The 20,771-nt window shown below is 46.9% G+C and overlaps 1 protein-coding gene across 1 annotated transcript; it reads right to left on the bottom strand.

Annotated features, from left to right (window-relative positions):
- Positions 1-308: 308 nt before the first annotated feature.
- On the bottom strand, positions 309-19,303 carry VSTM2B (V-set and transmembrane domain containing 2B). The gene is made up of 5 exons (XM_053987507.1): positions 19,219-19,303; positions 18,414-18,598; positions 16,808-16,837; positions 15,521-15,947; positions 309-590 (listed from the first exon to the last, which is right to left on the bottom strand). Exons 1-5 carry the CDS (start codon positions 19,289-19,291, stop codon positions 502-504), a joined length of 804 nt encoding a protein of 267 aa, XP_053843482.1. The 5' UTR covers positions 19,292-19,303; the 3' UTR covers positions 309-501.
- Positions 19,304-20,771: the final 1,468 nt, after the last annotated feature.

Consider the following 20,771-nt stretch of genomic DNA (forward strand, 5'->3'; position numbering starts at 1 on the left):
GACAGTGAATATTAATTATGGTAAGATGTATCTTTTTAATGTCTCCAAAAGAAATAATTTAATTAAAAAAGAAAAAGGAAATCCAAAAAAACCTAAACACAATAATCTACTAAAAATATTTCCTTTCTTAGGAAGGGTTTGACCCAACATCTTTACATATTGTCATAAAGATAACTGCTCAACAGTTCGTGCAAAATGAAGAGTCAGAGGAAAGGTTTAGAAAAGAAAAAATATTACATTAAAATAGAGAAATCATAAGTGCCATGCACAGAGCAGGGCTTTACACCATAGAGTCTGGAAACTAGATGCATTATTCTATGTGGTTTACTTTCTTGTGGCATCCCCAAAAATATGTTTTTCCCCCCATGTAGAATTTATCATGCTTCTTTCAGTCTCTTTCTGTCCATCTTTAAAATGGTAGGGATTTCTTTGTAGGGATTTTGTTTGTTATTAAATAGGTTCCTTTCTGTTTGGCTGAGGAGGAGTGGAGGGAGCAGTCCGTCAGTGGTTTACTAATAAATGTACAAGCTTATGCAGTATTAACAGGGACATGTATAGGAGTGGGTCTGTAGCATAAATAGGTCCTGTACCTAGAAAAGAAAGAGACAAGGGAGAGAAGGAGATTTGATTTTTTATCTTTTCCAATATAGAAGATTAAATGCAGAAGAGAAATATAAGAAGATTCATTTTTATCACTTCAGTGCCAGGGGTCAGAAGCTTAATTTTAATAGTAAAACAGCATCCTCAAGCTATCCAGCTCAAATAGCTTTCTCCTCCCCCTCCCAAATCTGACTCCACTTAGGTCATTTCATTATGTGTTACTAATGGCATGCCTAAACTTGGCTTCAGCCAAGTTACCAGCAATTGAGATTTCTATAAATACACCATAATCTAGTATATAGTTTCTTGAGAAATGACAGGTATCAACCACCCATTACTTTAAAGGGAAATGACAAATGCTGCGTCTGTACTTCTTGATTAACAGGACATGAACCCATTTCATTTGGAATGGGAATAGCAAGACCTTGACATCTTCTTTACCTTTTATAGGAAAGAGCAGAATTTTAAATTAAAAATGTGCTCAGGAGCTATAGACAAACAGAGGTCAGGTGTGGAACACATCTGTTCCCATCAGTCTGTCCCAAGGAGAGTGATGAGCTAACTCATGGGGCAGGACACGCCGAGGTGACTGCTCCCAGACGAGTGGCAGCCACTCCATGCTGCAGCTACCAAGGCTGTCCCTGCCTCACACCCGTGCACACCAAGATACTCGCTCAGTTTTTTTATTTTCCAGCGACGTGTGCTGAAAAGATACATAAAGGTATTTGCTGTGTGCCCCGTGGTGTGGCTCCTCTCCCTGGCATGGGAGGGATGAGCTGTGGGGCTGAGGTCTCTTGGCCACGCTTGGCCAAGAGAGCAGGACACACAGGCATGAGGCTCTGCTGTGCCACCTCTGAAATGGCCATTGCTGTGCTGCTGGCAAAGGGCAAGGGCAAGGGCAAGGGCAAGGGCAAGGGCAAGGGCAAGGGCAAGGGCAAGGGCAGAGCAGCCCCTTTCCCTTGGAGCAGCCCCATTCCCTGGAGCAGCCCCATTCCCTTGGAGCAGCCCCATTCCCTGGAGCAGCCCTGTTCCCTGGAGCAGCCCTGTTCCCTGGAGCAGCTCCATTCCCTGGAGCAGCCCCATTCCCTGGAGCAGCCCTGTTCCCTGGAGCAGCCCTGTTCCCTGGAGCAGCCCCACCACTGCTGCAGGGCAGGACACGGGTGCCTGACACTCCCTGAGCTTGGCTCAGCCCACACAGGCAAGGCCAGGCTGGGCCAGAGCAGCTGCCCCTGGGGACACCTTCCTGAGCCACAAGAGGACCAGCGTATGCAGCTTCACCAGCAGGGGATGGATGTGATGGATGTGGGACAAAAGCAGGAGTCCAGTAGGAATTTGCCCTGCAGCTGAAGTGCAGAGGGGCAGCTGGGGAGAGGCCTCCTCTCTGCTGAACACCCAACCTACAGGGCCCAAAACACTTAGTGCCACTCAGACTGTGAGAGACACTTTGCAAAGCATGAAAACTTTAAAAATAAGTTTTCTGTATCTCTGGAAAAGTAATCAGGGCACTTCTGTTTACGAAACTCACTTCAGGCACCGTAATGTGAATACTTTAGTCTTGGTCTCTAGGACATGTGAGTGTCTCCCAGCTGTGGCATGATCAAAGGAAATGCCTCAAACAGTGCCTGAGCAAAGCACTGCTCTGGGGCTCACTGCTCCAGCTGCCTCGTAATCTATACACACCTCACCAGCAATGCTGGAGCACGATTATCCAGCATCAAAAATAGTACACAGCAATGTGGTGTGCAATTGAGGAACTCAAGAAATGTCCCCACAGTGCTATCTCACAGACGCCCAGACTGTGTGGTGATTATTTAGTTATTAAGGTTTTAATTAAATCCCTGCATGCACAAACACATGCTCAGGACTGCCTGCACAGCAACAGCAAGGTATTAAGATGAATACAGGATTTTTGTTTTGAAAGCTGAAAAATCATTAACAAACACAATTAACTCCAGCAGCTAAAGGAGTTAGTTGCAACTCACTGCAAAAAAACACTAGAAGTGTGTGCAGGGAAGTCCTTTCTTCTGGGACATGGCACAGCTGCAAGTAGGCCAGTTCAGGACAGTCCCCATGCGCTGTCACTGTCCCCTGAGCCTGGGGATGGCAGGGGCAGCCCAGCAGCAGCTGACACTCCTGGCAGCTGCACACAGCTCAATGGTGCCAAATTTGTGCCAATTCCACACCTGCCCAGCACTGCAGGGAAGAGCTGGCCTTAGATATTTATTATGATCAAACCTGAGGGTGCTGAGAACCCATTCTTTCCCTGCTTTCAATGAACAGGGCTTGAGTCTGAGATGCTGCCAGTTGCTCAGACAGCAAGGTGTGCTTTTGTGAGAGGGAATTCCCCTGGAAACACTGAGAAACTCAACCTGGAGAAACGGGCTCTTGAATCTCAAGTGTCCTTACAACTGTGGTGCTGAAGGGCTGCCAGGAACACCAGCTTAGGATCATTTCTGCTTTGAAGGGAAAGCAGTATTAGTCACAACTCCTTGCAGCACCTGTGTGCCTGCTTACCAAAATCATTCCTATATTGGTTTTACCTTTATGTACTAGTTTTAGTTTAAATTTCAATGCAGAACTGTGATTTCAACAGTCCAAATTTTGTCTTTTCCTTCTGTAGAATAGAGGTTGTTTTCAACCTATATTCTCCATCTTCCTTGATGGCAGACTGTGAGTTCAGACTCTGTTAACAGAATCTCAGCAGTTAAATGAAACATATTTTAAAAAAAGTATTTAAAAGTGATTATTCTTACTGAACACCACATACAAGCTTCTTTTTTCGTACTGATTCAGTGATGGTCTGCTTTAAGGCAGTATTAGACACACAGAACTTCAGAATTCTCCTCCCTCTAAATATAAGCAGACCAGAAAAATAATTTCAACAACAAACTGAACTTAGTGTCCTCAGTTCTGCTGTTACTGCAGTAGTGGAAGTCTTGACTTTTAGTTAATAAATTGCTGCATCTGTAGACGTAAACAAACAAAATGTGGGCTTGAGCATGAGGATCTGGACACCTGATTGATCCAGGTGTGAGAACAAAGGGTCCTTCTCCAGACACCTTAAATCAGGAGTACACAGTTACTTGCAAACTACAGACACTTGCGAGAAAACATTTCACTGATATTTTGAATATTCATTTGATGTTCTGCTATTGCAAGCTTATTTATCACTATACAGACTTACAACTTTGCTTTTAAAATATTTATATGCTCATGGCCAAAAGGGAAAGTCTACCACCATGCAGAACAAGAACAAATTGTTCTCTTTGTGTATGGTGAATTGCTCTCTGGCATCACTCATCCTTCTTTGCGATTTATGACATAATAGTGCTTTACTGCAATTTTCTATTTAATATTTTTTTCATGCCAGAATTAATCACAGTTTGACTTAAAACAATTCAATTGAAAACAAACATTAATTAACCAAGTGACTTGTGACACCCAGAAAAAATGGGATGATTCTTTTACAAGCTATATTTAACTAATGGTCAAAACCCACAGTTTCCAGCAGTCACCTATTTTTCTTACTAGAAAGAATCTGAAAAGTCCTTTGATGTCTCTTTCCGAGATGGTGGTAAAATGCAGTGGCCCATATAATAAAAAGCTGAAAGACATCAGTAGCCTATTTTCCTTGAAAGATGAGACAACACCTAAAATCTGACTGCCTATTGATGATGGAGCTGGGGCCCCGGTGTCACGAGACATTTCTCTGTACTGCCTTTTATGCAGTGACCTGCTAGCCTTGGCCTATTTCCTTACAGAACAATGCCCAATTAAAGCCCTCAAACCTGGCATTTCATTAAGAGGTGACCATATAGATTGATCTGTTCTCTCAGTCCAGAAACTATAGACTGCACTTGACACATGTTCTTGTTCTGGTATCTATGGAAAAAATGGAGTTTTACATGGGTTACTAGTCAAGGATCATTACAAACAATAACCTCCTAGATGAAACAGATTCTCACTCACTGACATACATTTGGAGCATTTGCATTGAATTGAATTTCCCCAATTTCAGACCTAAGATCTTCTTAGAAGCTTTTAATTGAAATTACTGAAGTCACTATACACTTACTGAACCAGAGATAATAAGCTACACCCCATTAGAACTACTCCACAGTTTGAGACAAGATCTTATAAACTCTACTCTTACGTATTTAAGTACTTCCACTCTTAAGTACTTCCAGCACAATCCACACACTGCATTTTTGCTTTATTTAAATCTTTTTTTTTTTACCTAATGCCTTAAAATTCCCACTCCTCCTCAGGAGCTAATTCTCCAGGATGCTGTGCAGAAGTGCATGCAGAGCCTGTGCTGATTTTAGCAGACCCTCCGAGCTCAACCCTAAAACTGCATGGAACAGGAGGTGTTGTTCAAAGAAGTACTGGTACAACAGGAAAAAACACTGAACTGTGGTGTCCTTGTTGCTTTCTGGCTGGCTGTGGATCATCCTGCCCAGGCACAACCAGAAACAGCTCCTCAGCTGCCTTTTGATGGAGCTAATTTCAGCAGCAGTGACTTCCCACATGTTTATGAGCAACTGCATGGGATCTGCTCGCCACTGAACCTGCCTAGAAGGCATGATGACAAAATTAGTTTTCTATCCACTACCATTTTTATTTATGATTCACCGAGTTTTGGAACAGCTTTCCATAACTCATCTCAAAAAAATGCCTCACAGATGTCAGCATATGTTTTTATTTCTACACAACCATGCAGGTAGAAGCTTGTGATTCTGCTTTGTTCCTTCATCCATGACATCAAGGTTTTTAAGGTCAGGAGTAAAACTTCTCACAGAGCCAGGTGAAACTACCAGCATTGCCCTCCATGATAATGCCCACATTTCACTTCCTTATCCACACCAGAGCCTCAAACTCTCCAGGAAGCTGAAAGCAATTTTACTGGCCAGAAGACACTGGCCAGAGTTTTGGAAAACTCTGTCATCACTTTAGGTCTTCTCAAATACACCTGAGTTTCACTGTTTCTCCACCTTCTCTCTCAAAATATCCACTGCAATATTGAGGCCTATATTTAGAGGTGAATTGCCAAAATCCCACAATACAAGAGTTACTGAAAGCCTCCTGTCCTGGTTTTGGAAACTCAACAGGTTTTAATATTTCAAATAAGATTCCACTTGCATTTGGAGTATTTAGCAGTCCTGAAAACAGGACACTAAATTACAGTAATTTACTTGCCCACACCTGTATCTATGTGCTGGACTAAACTCACCTGTAAACAATGAAGTGAGGCAGAATTTAAGGCTTGATAACTCTACAGAAGCTGCATGCAGAGCAGCACAGTGCAAACTTCCTGAATAGGTAGGGAAATAAATATGTGTATTTGCGAAAAAAACCAATTCCTTGTAGCAGCCTGGTCCTTATTTTTGACTGTTCTTGATGTGACAACTCAAAAAGTTCACCTAGGACAGAAGACTGGTGTTTTAGTGGTTTGGTGTTTTAGACTTTAGTATTTTAGCATGATAGCAGTAAGGCTACAGATTAGAAAACAAATAAATTGGTTGGAAATGAGAAAGAGGTGTAGTCATGCAAGGAAATGATGCAGAAATAAAAGTTTGGTTCTGATAAGAAGCTAAGAGAAGAAAAATATTCCTTCTGCAGTATTGATTTTCTGAAGCACTGCAGTGCTCTGCTGGAAGTCAATGTGTGAGTGCCTGTGGGACAGGACAGACACAGGCATTGGTAAAGGAGTTGGGGATGTGTTCCTTAAGGCACCTGCAACTACTGAGGTGGATTTTGGTCTCAACAGAGCTCATTTTAACTGAGACTCATTAAGGCCAAATTTTCCTTAAAATGCTAGTGCTGACAATCCCTGCCAAACAAGCTCATGGTACACAGACCAGCCAAGTGCTCTGTTACCCTCTACAGAGGCTCTTCCCTCTCCTGGATCATAAGGACATCATTAGACATAAGGTACAGGATTAAATGGACAATTGATCTGACCCATTCCACAGCTGCTGCAGGTCTGCAAGGCACAACACTTTTCTATTAACAGCTATCACAAACAGGAGTTGTTGAACTAGTGGATTTGATGAATGCAGGGAAATGCATGTCTGCTATGGAGCAAGAAATACTCCTGTATTTATACAGAAATACTTCTGTTTGTTAGGTTCCCAGAGAAATATGCAGTTTCATTGCCAACAGACTGGCAAAAGACTATCTCCTACTAAAGTTACAAGAAATAGGGGTAACACAATATGGGAAGGATTTTCCCTCAATATCCCCATTTCCCTTCTGTGGTAGCCAAAAGTGTGCAGAACAATCAGCACTCTTACCAAAGCCTCCCTCTGCTACTTCAAACACTACACGTGCCTGTGAGCACCTGTGTGCAGAGGGCAGGCAGTGCCCACAGACAGCCCAGCAGAGCAGCAGCTGAGCTGAGGGAGCCAGGCCCTTGGAGGGCTGCTCTTGGGATCTCTTCTACACTGGAGACAGCCAAACAAACCACTCAACCACGCCAAATATCCACTCGGGAGAAATTAAAAAGTAACTTCAAGACAACACCAGGAGTAATTTATAACAAGCTCCAAAAGGAAACACTGCTCTAGATGGTGTCAGTGGAGGACAGAAATGCATCATGAATGCTTAAAATGAGTAATTCATTCTGTATAGATTATACAGTTCAAATGCTTTCTATTGGTTTACATTTAAATAAGCCAGTAACTTTCCTCTTTTGAGACCTGCGGCTGGTCTCTACTTTGTATTACCCTCACATAAACAGATTTCTGCTTTGGTATAGGTGAGATGATCTCTCCTCACCAAATATCTTATTAAGACACTTAAACCATGCAACTATGATTTTTTTTTTTAATTGCCAGAATTTTCTGCAGTTCCATGATCTAAAATTAACTTAACAAAACAAAGAACCATTAATTCATTCCCTGAAAGTTGAATGAGAGATACAAAATTCTTTGTAATGAAATTTGGTGGAAAATTAATTCTAAACTAAAACACAGAGAAAAATAAGTAACTGAATGAGTGGTAGCTCAGGTGGTAAATAAGCAGCCAGTCCTACACTTCCTTCTTCTGTACTATTATGTGAGCAATTCCAGAGCATATCCATACACACAAGTAGCAAAAGCACAACTCAAACTGCCCAGAGCACAAGGCAATGAAAAATACTGGGAGGTGGTTTCAGCTATTGAGCTTTGAAGCAAGTTTGGGGTATATTCTCAGGTTTTTCATTATAAGTAGGAAGGCTAAAAAGTCATATTGCAGAAAAGCAGGTAAGCTAGATATGTTCACACAATTCCATAGGAACTTTATGAAAAGACTTACAATAAGAGTCCCACTGGACTGAACCACAGGTTTCACATTCTGTAATTGATCCAAGTTGTAAATATTTGCAACCCAGAAATAAAGACGATGACACTGTGGTTCTCACTGTTTTTAGAGTATTTTTGACTTGATCAGGATTAGGAGCAAGCTGCCAATGTAGTTGTAATTATCACTCCAATCAGAATTACTAAACTTAAGCAGATGCAAGTGCAGATTAAGGATTTTTTTTTTTTTTAATAACCCTATTCTGTCCATACTTAAAGAACAGAGCTAAGTGCATTAGCAGAATGCATGATGACACATGAAAAATGGCTGTACTGAGAGCATGTGCCGGAAAAAAAAAAAGCAGAGCCTGTGATTTCCATAAAGAAGGGATCACCTTTTTGCTATAAACAAACAGCGGCATTTTGGGACTGACCCACAAATACAGAGACCCTCCAAACTTCCACTCATTTCCAATGACTGATACTTGCTAAATGTTAGTTAACTAAAGATTTTGCTGTGCCCTAGATGTAAGTGAGGTCAAGCTTTGCAGAACAAGGTAGCAAGGGGTTATTTGACAAAACTGTGGACATGGGACATTCCTCAATACCCTCTGTACATGTGAAATCTCCAGCTCCTCGGCCTGAGAGGGATTCAGATTAGCACGCCAGTTGAAAAAAAATAGAAAGCAGTAAACTAATTCTAATTCTACTGGTTTGATGAATTTTACCCATAGAATCACAGAATTGGTGAGGTTGGAAAAGAGCTCTAATGTCACCAAGCCCAGCCATGAACTCAGCACCACCACACTGTCTACCACTAACCCATGTCCTCAGGTGATACATTGCCATGTCTCCTGAACACCTCCAGCAGCATGGGAACAGAACAGGAGCAGAAGACCATGTCCATGAGAGACCTCCCTGTGCTCTGCCTGCTTTGGAAGTCAGAGCCTCTCCCTGCTCACACAGGGATGCCCTGCTCCCAGCCACAGGGTGAGAGCAGCTGTTGTGGGGAGTGCTTGGGGTCCTTTGCTCTGTGAGCACAGCTCCCTCCTCCCTGTGTGAGCCTGGCACAACCTCGTGCTGGCTCACAGAGACCCCTCTGCTGAGCACGGCTGCTGCTCTGCCAAACTGCTCTTCTTTCCAGCTAATAAAATTGCCTCCCAGCTGATAACAGCCTAGCAATATAAAGTGCTTGGTTGTTAGCTGCTGTTGTGACAAATAATACCATTCTGCTGACAACCCCATTTTTTCCAATACAAACCTACTTGAACTGTTTATTATTGACATATGGGACTGCTCTACCATTATCTAATTTTAAAAAACACATAGTAAACAGCAATAGTGAGCCTGACAGCATTCTTACGGCTTTAGCAAAGCTAAATCAAAATCCAAAGCAACCTCCTTTTATTGCCAGCACAGTCTTGTCAGGTTCTCTTCAGTAAAAAAGAAACACCTACACAGGACTACTGTAAGATTCATTTCCTGGCAGAGGCTACTCTGTGTTTGCTTTCCAACTACAGCCCACACTACTAAAAACCTTCTCAAAACCAGTACCAGTAAGGCTGTCTGGGCATTTCTTTGTGCCACTACTGCTTAGCTTTAAACTTTAGCTTTTAACATTTAGCAAGTATCAGTCATTGGAAATGGGACCTATATAAATTGACAGTACAGTTCAAGCATCAGTAAAGCTACATAAAGTTTACATCAGTAAAGCTGCACCAGTATAGCAAAGGTGGGGAGCGTGTAACAATTACTGCCTCTCATAAAAGATACAAAGTTAGCCAGTTCTGCAAACTAAGGCTCCGTTTTGCAAAGTTTCTATTGAAACATGTATAAAGACTGTATACACTGTGTGTATATTCCTGCCCCAAATGCTGTTTGCTCATGCAAAAACACATGTGGGTGCACTGAGCCTTTCTTCATATAAATTTCTAATTCTCACTCACTAATGAATCTTATATATATATATATATATATATATATATATTTCTTATATAGAAATCTTGACCAGTATTAGGTACAGCTTCAATATTCACTAAAAAGTCCTGTAATACCCCCTTCATTTAGTGTTTTCAGTAATATTTTTAGAAGATTTTTTCACCCATAACATAAAGATATCAAAGAAATTCAAATAATATTTGGATTTCTTCAAGGGCACTGAACAGGCTGGAGTAGAATAGGTTAGTCCTATTTTGTCTGTCCTCTGGGGAACAAGCAAGAACCACTGAAAGGAGGTTACTCAAATAAATTGCATTTCCACAGTACAAAAACACCCAGGCACAGCTTGTTTCTGCCCTAGATAATGAGGTGACACAGTACAGCAGTTAGTGCTTTTGTCCAGTTCGAAAATTAATCCATATTACACAGACACAAAGGAAGATATTTGACCTCACTTGTCCCCAAAGCAGTCTAATTTGCCTAGATATTAAAGTGCTAGTGATGTGTATTTAATGAGAATTCCTTTTGCATGTTTATTATCCAGTGACATTTAGGAGGTCAGCATGATAATTCAGTTATGGCCTCTGTCTTGCTACTTTATTTAATGTAAAGGAAAATGTGATGTGACCCAGGTTGCGTTTAACTACAAGTAACATCAGAATTGAGCTCATACATGGTCTCATAAAAAGCACAGGGGAAGTGGAGTAGACCCTGACATAACTGAGTGGGAAAGGCAGGGAGCCTGAGCTGAGCAGCCTCACAGACTTTCCTTTCTTGCCATTTCATGTAATGTTCATCTATCAAACATAAACAAGCTCCACAGGCTGTCTCTCAAACTAGCAGAGAGTCATTAAAGCTCTGACAAAGCCAGGAGAGCCCTGAACTCAAATCCTTACTCCAAAGTTAGTCCAAACACAACCACAGCCCCTCCAAACAGAGTCCCCCTAAGCAGCCACAGCTCTGGAACAATAAAACACTGTGCTCCTTCCTCTGCTGTCTCTGAGCTGCAAAGACAGGCCTCTTGCTTGCCAGTGCACAGCAGAGATCTAAGAGTCTCCACGTGGCTTTCTGCCTCAAGGAGGGCTGGCTGTGCATGCCCTGCTCTGCTGAGCACCACAGGCACAGGGGCTGCAGGGCTGGGACCTGCTGCTTTATCTTGGCCAGGTAGCCCAGGAGCAGAGCTCCTTCTGCCTCAGACACAAAAGGCTTTCAGGAGGGGAGGGACAGGCACAGAGTGAAGATTTATGCTCTTCCTTGTGATGACCGCTTCATCTGTGCACGACGCATGAGCCTGTGTTCCTCCTAGAGCTTCTTGTTTCACACTCCCATCTTTGTTTATTTTATTTAAACCTTTCACTTCTCAGCTTTGAGGCTGGAGATCAAACAAATAAAAGGGAATTTGGAAGCTGCAATGTCTGATCTATATTCTGCTCAGAAGTTAAACTAAAAATTGCCCCCAAGCCAATACACAGGCACTCATTTTGGAGACCATTTGGTAGGATATAATACAGTCAATTTCCCTCCCAGGAAGTCAGGATGAAGATCCTTGTTTATTACTGTACGATCAGATGACAAAGTTAGTCTCACGACTAAGGCACTGGACTCAAATTTAGAAGATCTGAAATTAAGTTTTCATATTTAATTTCACTGCTGTCACACAACTCAACAAAGTCAGTTGTTGTTCTTGTGTCATTTATCTGTCTCACACACTTGGACTGCAAACTTCCTGAGACAGAGACACTGTGTGTTTCACTCAGCAATGCTCCTGCACCCCCCTACTCTACCCAGTAGAAACCAGGAACACTTCCAAACAGTAACAACTGAGTACACTTTCACTTGCTCACCCCCATTTTTTTCCCTACAGTGTAAGATTCCATTTGTGTACAAGCATTAAACTAAAAGCTCAATATTATTTCATTTAGAACCACACGGATGACTGCTTCTCTGATAGTGTTAAAAATGGTCTTGCCAGCAGATCTTTGTCCCCTCACAGTCCAAATCCCATTTTCTAGGCTTCCATGAGACCACAGCACCAAGTTTTTATATGGTTGTTTAAACATCATAGATAAAATTCTGTTTAAGTAGCTCATATTTATGGTATATTGGTCAATTTTTCAGTTATACTGGATCTATTGCCTTATATACACCATAATGCTGACATAGACTTCAGGCAAATACCATTTCTGATGGTGTTCAAAACAATGGATTTTCTATTTATACCCAGTTTGTCAGATGAGACTCTCGGCTCTTTAAATAATCTCAGTAACAGACACATTTATCCTAATAAATTCATGTTTCAGTTCACTTAGAAGATGTAAAGAATCACACTTCTCCATGGTGCATGACTGGGGCAGCAGCTGAAGTCAGCAAGAGCCCTGGAGGCACATCCCAGTGTAGCATTTGATCTATAATCATGTTTATTGGAATCCAAGTACATAGAGGCCCTCTCTTACCACGCTGAAAGTATTGGGAAGATTTCTATTGCAAGGAAAATAGGATTAGAGGCCAATTCATGCAGGACACTGTAGCTAGTGCCATGCCATCAGCTCTTAGGCAGAGCTCTCCAGTGTCTTAAATGAGGATGTTTCTTAATCGCTGATAGCAAATCCATTGTTCGACCACATTTCTGCTTTTATACAGAGGAAATATCCCTGTGTACAATGAAAAGACTTAGAAATGCTAAATACTGTAAATGTATTAGACTATTCAATTATTACACACAGATTTGGTGCAAGTACTTATCTGTATGTGTTATGGAGCTCAAAATAGGATAATGAGGCATATGTATTACACTATGCAGATATACTCATACAGCAACACAAGGTTAGGTCTTGCAGTCTTAAACACCACGTGAACAAAGATTTAGTTGGATTTGTTGGTCCTACTGTATGGAAAGCCAGTTCTGACACTGCCTTGGGGGGTGGACTCAAAACAGGGCTTCTACTTCCCAGAAGTAAATAAAAGGGGGAAAAACCCATTTCCTGTGAAGCAACTGCATTCTTCATGGAGAACAATAATTACTGTAGCTAACTGTAGCTCTAAAGAACACCACTTTAACATACAAACGGGAAACTCAGAAGGTCTAAGATGTCATTTTCTTTTGAAGAAAGTTTAGTGCTTATCCAACCCGAGTGGCAGCACTGAAGACCCCAGTCTTCCCTTTCCTCACAAAAGCAGGTGATACTCCTGCAAGCCCTTATCACACTGACTGCCATGTTAATATTTTATCCAGGTCTCTGTGCGACATTCATGTCTAGGGAAGATTTCTTGCCTCTACACCAAGCTGTCTCTCTGCTTCAGACCAAATCCCTGGCCCAAACAGTCTTTCTAAAGTACCCAGGAGATGGGGACTGGGACAGCAGCAATCTGCTTCACAGACATCTTGTGATAACAAGACTCAGGCAGTTCTGGTCCAGAAGGTATCGAATCAGGAATTTTTGAGGGTCAAGTCCCTCAGCTGCAAATCTCCAAAGCCATGCTGTCATTGATATTCTATTGATTTTTAATTACAGGCAGATCCAAACTACCACAGGTACAGAAATTACAACAAACCAGGGAGAAATCTGTTATTCAGGGAGATCTTGATTCAAGCAGAGTGAAAAGGCATTATTTCTACAAGAGGACCATACCAAAATACATGATTAATTACTTCCCTCTTATGGGGACAAAAGCAGGTGCTGGTTTACACCTTATTAAGTCAGTACAGGAACAGGAACAGTCTGACTTGGCTTTCTCCAGCACTGGAGCTGCCACAGAGTGGCACTGTTCACAGAGACCAGTGTGCCCAGCAGGGAGCTTACAGCACCAGATTTTTGTTTAGCCAGTTTTGTAGCACTCAGCATCAGTCTTCACCTGGAGACCCCCACTAGTTGTTTTACTGTATTCTGCTACCTATTTCACTGATTTAAATCATTCCATTACCTCCACTCCTGGCCACAATGCTACCAATTTATTTTCAGAATTGAATGCAGCCTAGAAATGATGCAGAAGTGCCATATCCCAAACCACAGACATGTAAAAAATTGGGACAGACAGCAGTTTAGCTGATCTGGGCAGGAGGTCTTGCCCTAACAGGCATATGTGACATGCTGTCTTGGCGGCACACGCTCGCATCCATCTGTTGACGTGGAACTGAGCCCGCTGCACTTCCACCATCCTGCTTTCAGTTCATGTGCACCACATAAGCTCTGGGTTCAGCAGGCAGGGTGCACAGCGCTGCAAGTCCTAGACCCAGCCTCTGCTGTCAGCATGGAAAACACTGCAAGAATTCTCACAGTCACAGAGTGGAGAGGAAATATAAGAACAACCCCCAGCCCTGGGGTCCCAGGAGAAAAGCAGATATTTCCAAACAAAACACAATACATCATGAGCATTACAGTGTCTGGTTTAATTTCTTGGGGTCAGTGGATTCAGCAAAAGCAAAATTAACTTCTTTAAATGCCCACAAGCACCTTTAGTTAGATCTCAGGAATTGTCACCTTATCTACCACTAGACAGCAATGAACAACCAGCTCAGTCTTGGGAATGATAACGAGTAAAACCTAACTTTCACATGTATTTCTACAGAAGGAGGAAACTAAATTATTCAGAAAACAGGAAAAGGTAGTAGCCAGATAAAACACAGCACCTGTAAAGCACCAGCAGGTCACAGTGACCCATATAGGAATGGTTTCCATTACTGTGAGCCAAAACCTGCAACTGCTTGCCCAGAAAGTGTGAAGAGGTATCAGGAAGAAGTGTGAACTTCCCTGCGTGAAGATTATGAATCTGCGTCAGAAGAGACTCAGCAGAGAGGGGGGAGCTCAGGCCTTCCCTGCACAGTTAGTGGCATAAAATTGTTTCCCTTTTCCACAGATAACTTGGCAGGGACATTTGTTCAACATTAGCTAAGTGACAGTGGCTGAGAGGAGAGCTGAAGCCCAGCCAGAGCAGCACCACACCCCTGAAGCTTGAAACACTTTTGCAATGCAGATTTAAGACTATGTTCTTCGTCCCAGACATTCCTGTCATTGGATAAATAAGGGTTTATAACTGCCTTCTCTGGCAAACCGCAACATGGTAATGTGGCATTAATAACTTAATACAGTATTAACTGATAGACGATCAGTATTAGCGTGATGTTTACATTTGGAAAACATTATACAGCACTGTATCTCCAATTCTTATCCTGTCATTAATTCAGGTGTGGAGCTCATTACACAGCAATTGACATTTCCCTTCTGAATCTGCATCCTGCTCTGCACAGGCCTCGCATCTGCCTGGGACAACCAGCCCTGTAAGCCACTTGCTGATCTAAATTCTCTGCAAATCTAAATTCTCTGCAGAACATCCACGGTGTTTCACTCGAGGCTGCAACTACTGTTTCAAACACTGCACCCAAAAAGCTGCAAAGGGGGTTCTGAACGTGGGGCCTCCCATTGCATCTACCAAAGGGATGCAGGTCCCAGCCTTGTACTCGGACCCATCTCCCCAGCGCCGTGCCTGTGTTCACTCCTGTCCAGGCTGGGGCAAGGCACAGTCCCGGCCTTTGGGACAACCTAAGCCCACTTTTGCCAACAGCCTCGGGCACGATTACTCAGTTTCAGCGTGGCAGCGAGAGTCCCCCCACGGCAGCGGGGTGACAGTGCCCGACCCGCAAGCGAGCGGCAGTGCCGGGGCTCCCTGCGTGCGGGAACAGGGCTCCCTCCCGGCCCGCGCCCTACCTGACCCGTGCTGCTGGCGGAGGATGGCGGCCTGCCCGGGCGGCGGCGAGGCCGAGGAGGCTGCGGCGGCGGCCGTCGAGGCGGTGGCGGTGGCGGCGGTGGCAGCGGCGCTCGGGGCGGTGCCGCCCGGGGCGGGGGCCGGCGGCGGCGGCGGGCGCTTGGCGGGGCCGGGCGGCGGCGTGGGGCGGGCGGCGGGGCCGTGGCGGCGCGGGGCCGCCCCGCTCTGGATGTGCGACACCGCCTCGGCCGCCTGCACGTCGGGCGGGGCGAAGCGGGACAGGACGCGCAGCAGCGCCTGAGCCTTGTGCTCCTGCGTCTCGTCGTCGCTGTAGTCCGACACGCGGCACTGGTAGACGCCCTCGTCCTGCCGCCGCACGCCCGACAGGCGCAGCCGGTGCGAGATGTCGTTGCCCTGGACGCGGACCGTCTGCAAGAGAGCGCACGGCCGGCACGGCCTCAGCGGCGGGCAGCGGCCTGCCCCCGCCCGCGGGCCCTGCCCGGCCCGCGCCGTGCCCTCTGCTGCCAGAGCACGGAGCCGGGGCTGGCTCCCCCGGGCAGCGGACACCGAGCCCAGCACCTCGCTGCTGAAGCCCCACCTCGCGGGCGCTATCCGGAACCGGCCCCTGTCCCCATCGTTCCCACGCCACCTCCCACCTGTCACCACCAGCGCTCTGCCACCCGCCCCGCGGGTGTTCTCTCGCCCCCCGGCCAGTCCCAGGCTCGGGCAGCCCCCAGCCCTCACGAACCGGCCCGAACCCCCCCGGGGAAAGTGCAGCCCCCGGGGCTCGCCCCCCGCCCGCTGCAGCGAGCCAAGCCCGGCTGGTCGCAGGGTCCCCTCTCCGGGTCCAAGGAGCTGCCCTGTGTCCTCAGCACCGCGGAGAGGGGCAGCGGCACCCGGGCCGCTTCAAAGGAAAAGGAGCGTGTTTCCCGCATGACAGCCAGAGAAGGGGGTCGCCTCAGGCGACTGGGGATTGCAGAAGGCAAGACTCTCTTCTGATTTGGCCCACAGTCCTTTTCCAAAGTGGCTAAGGAAGGGCTGTAAGGCAGGCGTCACCTCCTCTGGATTTGCGAGGAATGAGACGTGACTGCAAAACCAGCGACAGATGGTAACAACGTCTTGAGCCACGGCACACTGAGGAGGGGAAACGTGCCACACTCCTGCCGTGCTGCAGGAGCGCGGCTGCCACCGAGACCAGCTGCATTCGTGTGTCAGGAAATGAGGGGGCCATGCAGTAAATCCCACGTGCGTGGGAGGAGGGATGTGCACCCATCTCGAGCTGCACTTACGCTGATTTTGGTTGCATCCTTATTTGCTACCTAAAAGAACAGAAAAAAGGGCAATTAGACTCAGCACTGCCAGCACATCAATATGATGTGGGAATATGATGCTCATATTCCCACCCTGGTGGAAGGACAGGACATTGATAGATGCAACTTTTTCTGCTTGCCATTCACACAGCCTGTGTGGCTCAGGGCAGTTCCCCAGGTGATGGGGAAGGCAGCAAACCAGTGCTCAGCTGGGGGGACTGTTTTGGTAAAGTTCCCATACTGCCCCACAGAAGCGCTGCCTTCCCCAAGGGTGCGAACAGCAGCCAAAGAAATGCTTGTTGCACGCTCTGCTGCTCACAGTCACTGACAAACACTGGGGAAGATGCTTCACCAGCAGCACAGCCGGGAAGGGCTTGGGCAAGCTAGATCCTGCATGGCTCAGGGCAGAGCTTCAGTCCTGAAACACCCTGGGATCAGGTATCATGCAGCAGGTTTCATGTTTGGTTATGTTTTTGTCTCCAGCCAACCACTATAAACCTAAGTGATGCCTCAGACCTCACTGATACGCCTCTCAGGGAGACGGTCATCATTCTCCAGGCTTGCTCTGTCATCATTTATTGTAAAAGCAGCTCACAGTTTTTATATAAGGTTAAAGAAGACATTTAAATCCAAGCGATTTATTTCCCAGTCTGACAACTGACTTACACTTTCCCCAGCTAGGCGGCATCGCATTAGCTCAGTGTCTATATGCTTTGCATCTCTATTTGAGCTCTGCAGGAAAACAAGCGTGCCACAGAGAGGGGAGCTGGCACGGGCACAGAGGCTGCCGCAGGCCACCCTGCTGGCACAGAGGCCGGGGGCTGGAGAGGATGACATGTCCTGCACAGTAGGGCAACACAGCCTTAAAGTCCTGCTTTACCCCACTCCTTGTACAGCCCTGTTTGGTATCTTCAAGTTGTCTTTGCTCTGGTGGGGAGGGGCATAGAATGAATTGGCTTATGCTGGGGAAATGCAGCTGAAGAATTTAGACTAAAGCCTGCCCTCAGACCAAATGGCTTCCTAGGGGGAGGGCAAAAGGCACGCAAGATTTAACTCTGCTTCATGCATTTTAATTGCTACATCTGACTGGAAACGTCTTGCTGAGCTTCAGATATGGACACAAGTGTGGGTGTGTACAAGTGTTCCTTTGTAGATGCAGACTGGTACCATGTTAATGTATCAACAGAGAGGTGTATCCCTCGTGCCTTTCTCTGCACTATCAGTGAGCAGAGGCTCTCCCACCTTTTGCAGTGATTCCTAGCTCATTCCACAGAAGCACTGTTTTTTGCTTGTCCACACTTCACACAACAGCTTTTCTTGGGACCTCATTGCTGATTTTGCCGTGGAACATTTATAATTTTCTGTTTACAGTCCTTAAAGCACTGATGTTTTTTCCTGACATGAAGTCCCTCACGGTGCATGCCCTGTACTCCTGCATTCCTCAGAGGGCCTGGACACACTGATGCTTCTTACTGGTGGCTGCCACTGGGCAGAGGAAGCACTCTGGGAATGCTAAGTTTATTCTCATCACCACTTAAGCATGTTGCATTTGATGAAGAGATGTATCTCCATAGCAATGTATTACCTTGCTCCTGCTGCCGGGGACACTGATGGCTAATTCGTGTGCAAGTTCTCTGGCTGGTTCTTTAAGGTACCACCACTGGATTTCCAAGGAGTAAGAGGTGGATCCGCTGGCTCGGAAAGCACAAGGCATCTCAATATCATCTCCCTCCCTAACAGTCACATCTTTGGGAACTTCAGTAAAGGTAGCTGGGAGGGGAAGATAGATTTAGTTACAAGGGCTGGTTAACGAGAGATTACAAGACAAGATCAGTCCTTTTCAGTCTAACGTGAGCTGCTTCAGCTCAAGAGCTAAGTGCTGACCGCGACAGAGGTTTCCTGGAGCCCAGGGACCACAGGGTAAGCAGAGCATCCAGGATTGCGCACCCCGGGCAGGGCCGAGCCGGTCCCGGTCACCCTGCAGCCGCGGCTTCAGTGCAAAGTTTGAAGAGGACTTAAAAACCTCCTGGTGCTTCTAAGAAAGCCTTCGGCTTGCTAGAGGGCCACCGGTGTCCCACTGTCCCCTCCCGCCGAGCGGCGCGGGGACTGTCCCGGGCTGCGCGCCCGCCGCGCCCCGCTCCGTTCCGCTGCGCGCTGCCGGCAGCTGCGGCCCAACAGTGCCACCTTGTTCTGCCAGAGCCCGCCCGGGCAGCTCCCTGCCCCCAGCCCCGCGCTGCGAACGCGCCGGGGAGGCCGGGCCTGGGAGCAGCGGGGCGGCTGCAGCTCGGCTGCGGACGGGCGGCCCCGCAGCCCCGACGGCCCCGCAGCCTCAGCAAGTTGTGCTCGGAGCGGCGCATCGCCGCGGGAAGAGGCCGAAGTTCTCTACTCACCGGTCACAATGAAGAGCAGAGGAGCGTTGAACATCAGGTAACAAAAGGTGCAGAACAGCCCCCGACTTTCCATCGCATCTATGTGGGCTGCGGGCGGGGACCTGGCTGGGCGCGCAGCCGGGCACGCCTCAATCCATCGCACACAGCGGGCCGGGGCAGGGCTCCTTCCCAAAAAGCCAAAGCCTCCCGGCTAACCTCGGTTTGCGGAGAAGTAAATATAAAATCCACAGCCGGCCGCTCAAACTCGCTCGCAGGTGGAAGCGACGTTTCTGGGAATGCAGCAATAAAATCGCGTCCCGCTCCTTCTCTCCACCGCGGGCGGGATTCAACTGCCCTGCGCTGCGTGGGGGCTCCCGCAGCCCGAGAGCGAGGAGGCGACGCCGGGCGCCTCTCCGAGCCCCATCCCACGGAGCGCTCCGCGCCCGGAGCTCGCCGCGAGGTCCAGCGAGGCGGCGGCGGCGGCGGGGACGAGCCTCCCCTCCCCTCCCTGCTGCGCCCGGGCAGCGCCCGCCGTGCGCCCGTCGCGGGCTCTGCCCCTGCGCGGCGGAGGCGGCGGCAGCCCGAGCCCGCCTCTCCCCGCCCGGCCGATGGATCCGATGGATCCGATGGATGCGCGGCCCCGGCCGCAGCTGCCCCGCGGGCCCGGCCCCCGCCCGCGCCCCGCACCGCCCCCCGCGCCAGGCCCCGCCCGGCGCCGCCCCGGGGACCTGCGGAGCCGCTCGGGCTCGCTCGCTGCCCGGCCCGCTCGCTCAAGCCCCCGGCTGGCGCTGGAAGTACCTGTGAAGCACCTGAGCGCGCAGCAGTGAAGCCGCTGCTGTTCGCGGCATCCCCATCCCCGCCCGGGGCTCCTCCTGGGCTGCGTGCCCGCGGCGGATTGCTCGGCTGCTGTCAGGCTTCCGAACTCACTGCGTTTGCTACTTGTTAAAATACATTAAGGGAAAAAAAACCGCAACAAAACCCACTCCTATTGATTTAGAAAAGAGCATCATAACGAGAAAACGTTTCCATGGATCAGCTGTTTCTCAGGCTAATATCCTAATTAAAAAATAGAAGCGTGAAAAGTCATCAGTAAAGTCATTACAGTGAGTATAAATCATAAGCAGAATTTGGTTTTTGCAGTACCTAATGTGAGAGAGCTGTATTTTAATAAATTTGAGGTGCATTTCTAAAATATTCGCCCTTCCCCCCCATCCTCCCGGAAATTCCATTAAAAGTCACCATTTTGTTCAGCCACAACTTTATTTAATCACTGTGATGGCCTGGGATGTGTGTTTTAAGATCTGCAGAAAATTTCCTTTATATTTTTAATGGTTTCATTCTATACCATAAAAAAGATGCATGATGTGTTAGCTGGATACATGAAGATTTCTATGGAAAAAAATATTTGGGAACATTCTCTTTTTGAATAACTAAATCAGACCAGCTTTGATCTCGTCTCTAGCTCCCCAGCTACCTCCCTGTCCCATCAGAAAAATCTCTGGTAGAGGTTGGACCCTGCCAGCTGCTGGCTCCCTGCTAGGAAAACCCACCTTTGCAAGGTTTCCATCAGGAAG

Source organism: Vidua macroura, chromosome 11, assembly GCF_024509145.1.
Source record: "Vidua macroura isolate BioBank_ID:100142 chromosome 11, ASM2450914v1, whole genome shotgun sequence".
Lineage (NCBI taxonomy): Eukaryota > Metazoa > Chordata > Aves > Passeriformes > Viduidae > Vidua > Vidua macroura.

Bases quoted from the DNA above. Each gene is read 5' to 3' on its own strand.
- VSTM2B (XM_053987507.1), bottom strand. From the start codon at position 19,291: ATGGAAAGTCGGGGGCTGTTCTGCACCTTTTGTTACCTGATGTTCAAC. The intron at 18,599-19,218 runs GTGAGTAGAGAA...TTCCCCTCCCAG, and splicing joins TCTGCTCTTCATTGTGACCG to CTACCTTTACTGAAGTTCCC. The intron at 16,838-18,413 runs GTAATACATTGC...CTGTTCTTTTAG, and splicing joins TCCCCGGCAGCAGGAGCAAG to GTAGCAAATAAGGATGCAAC.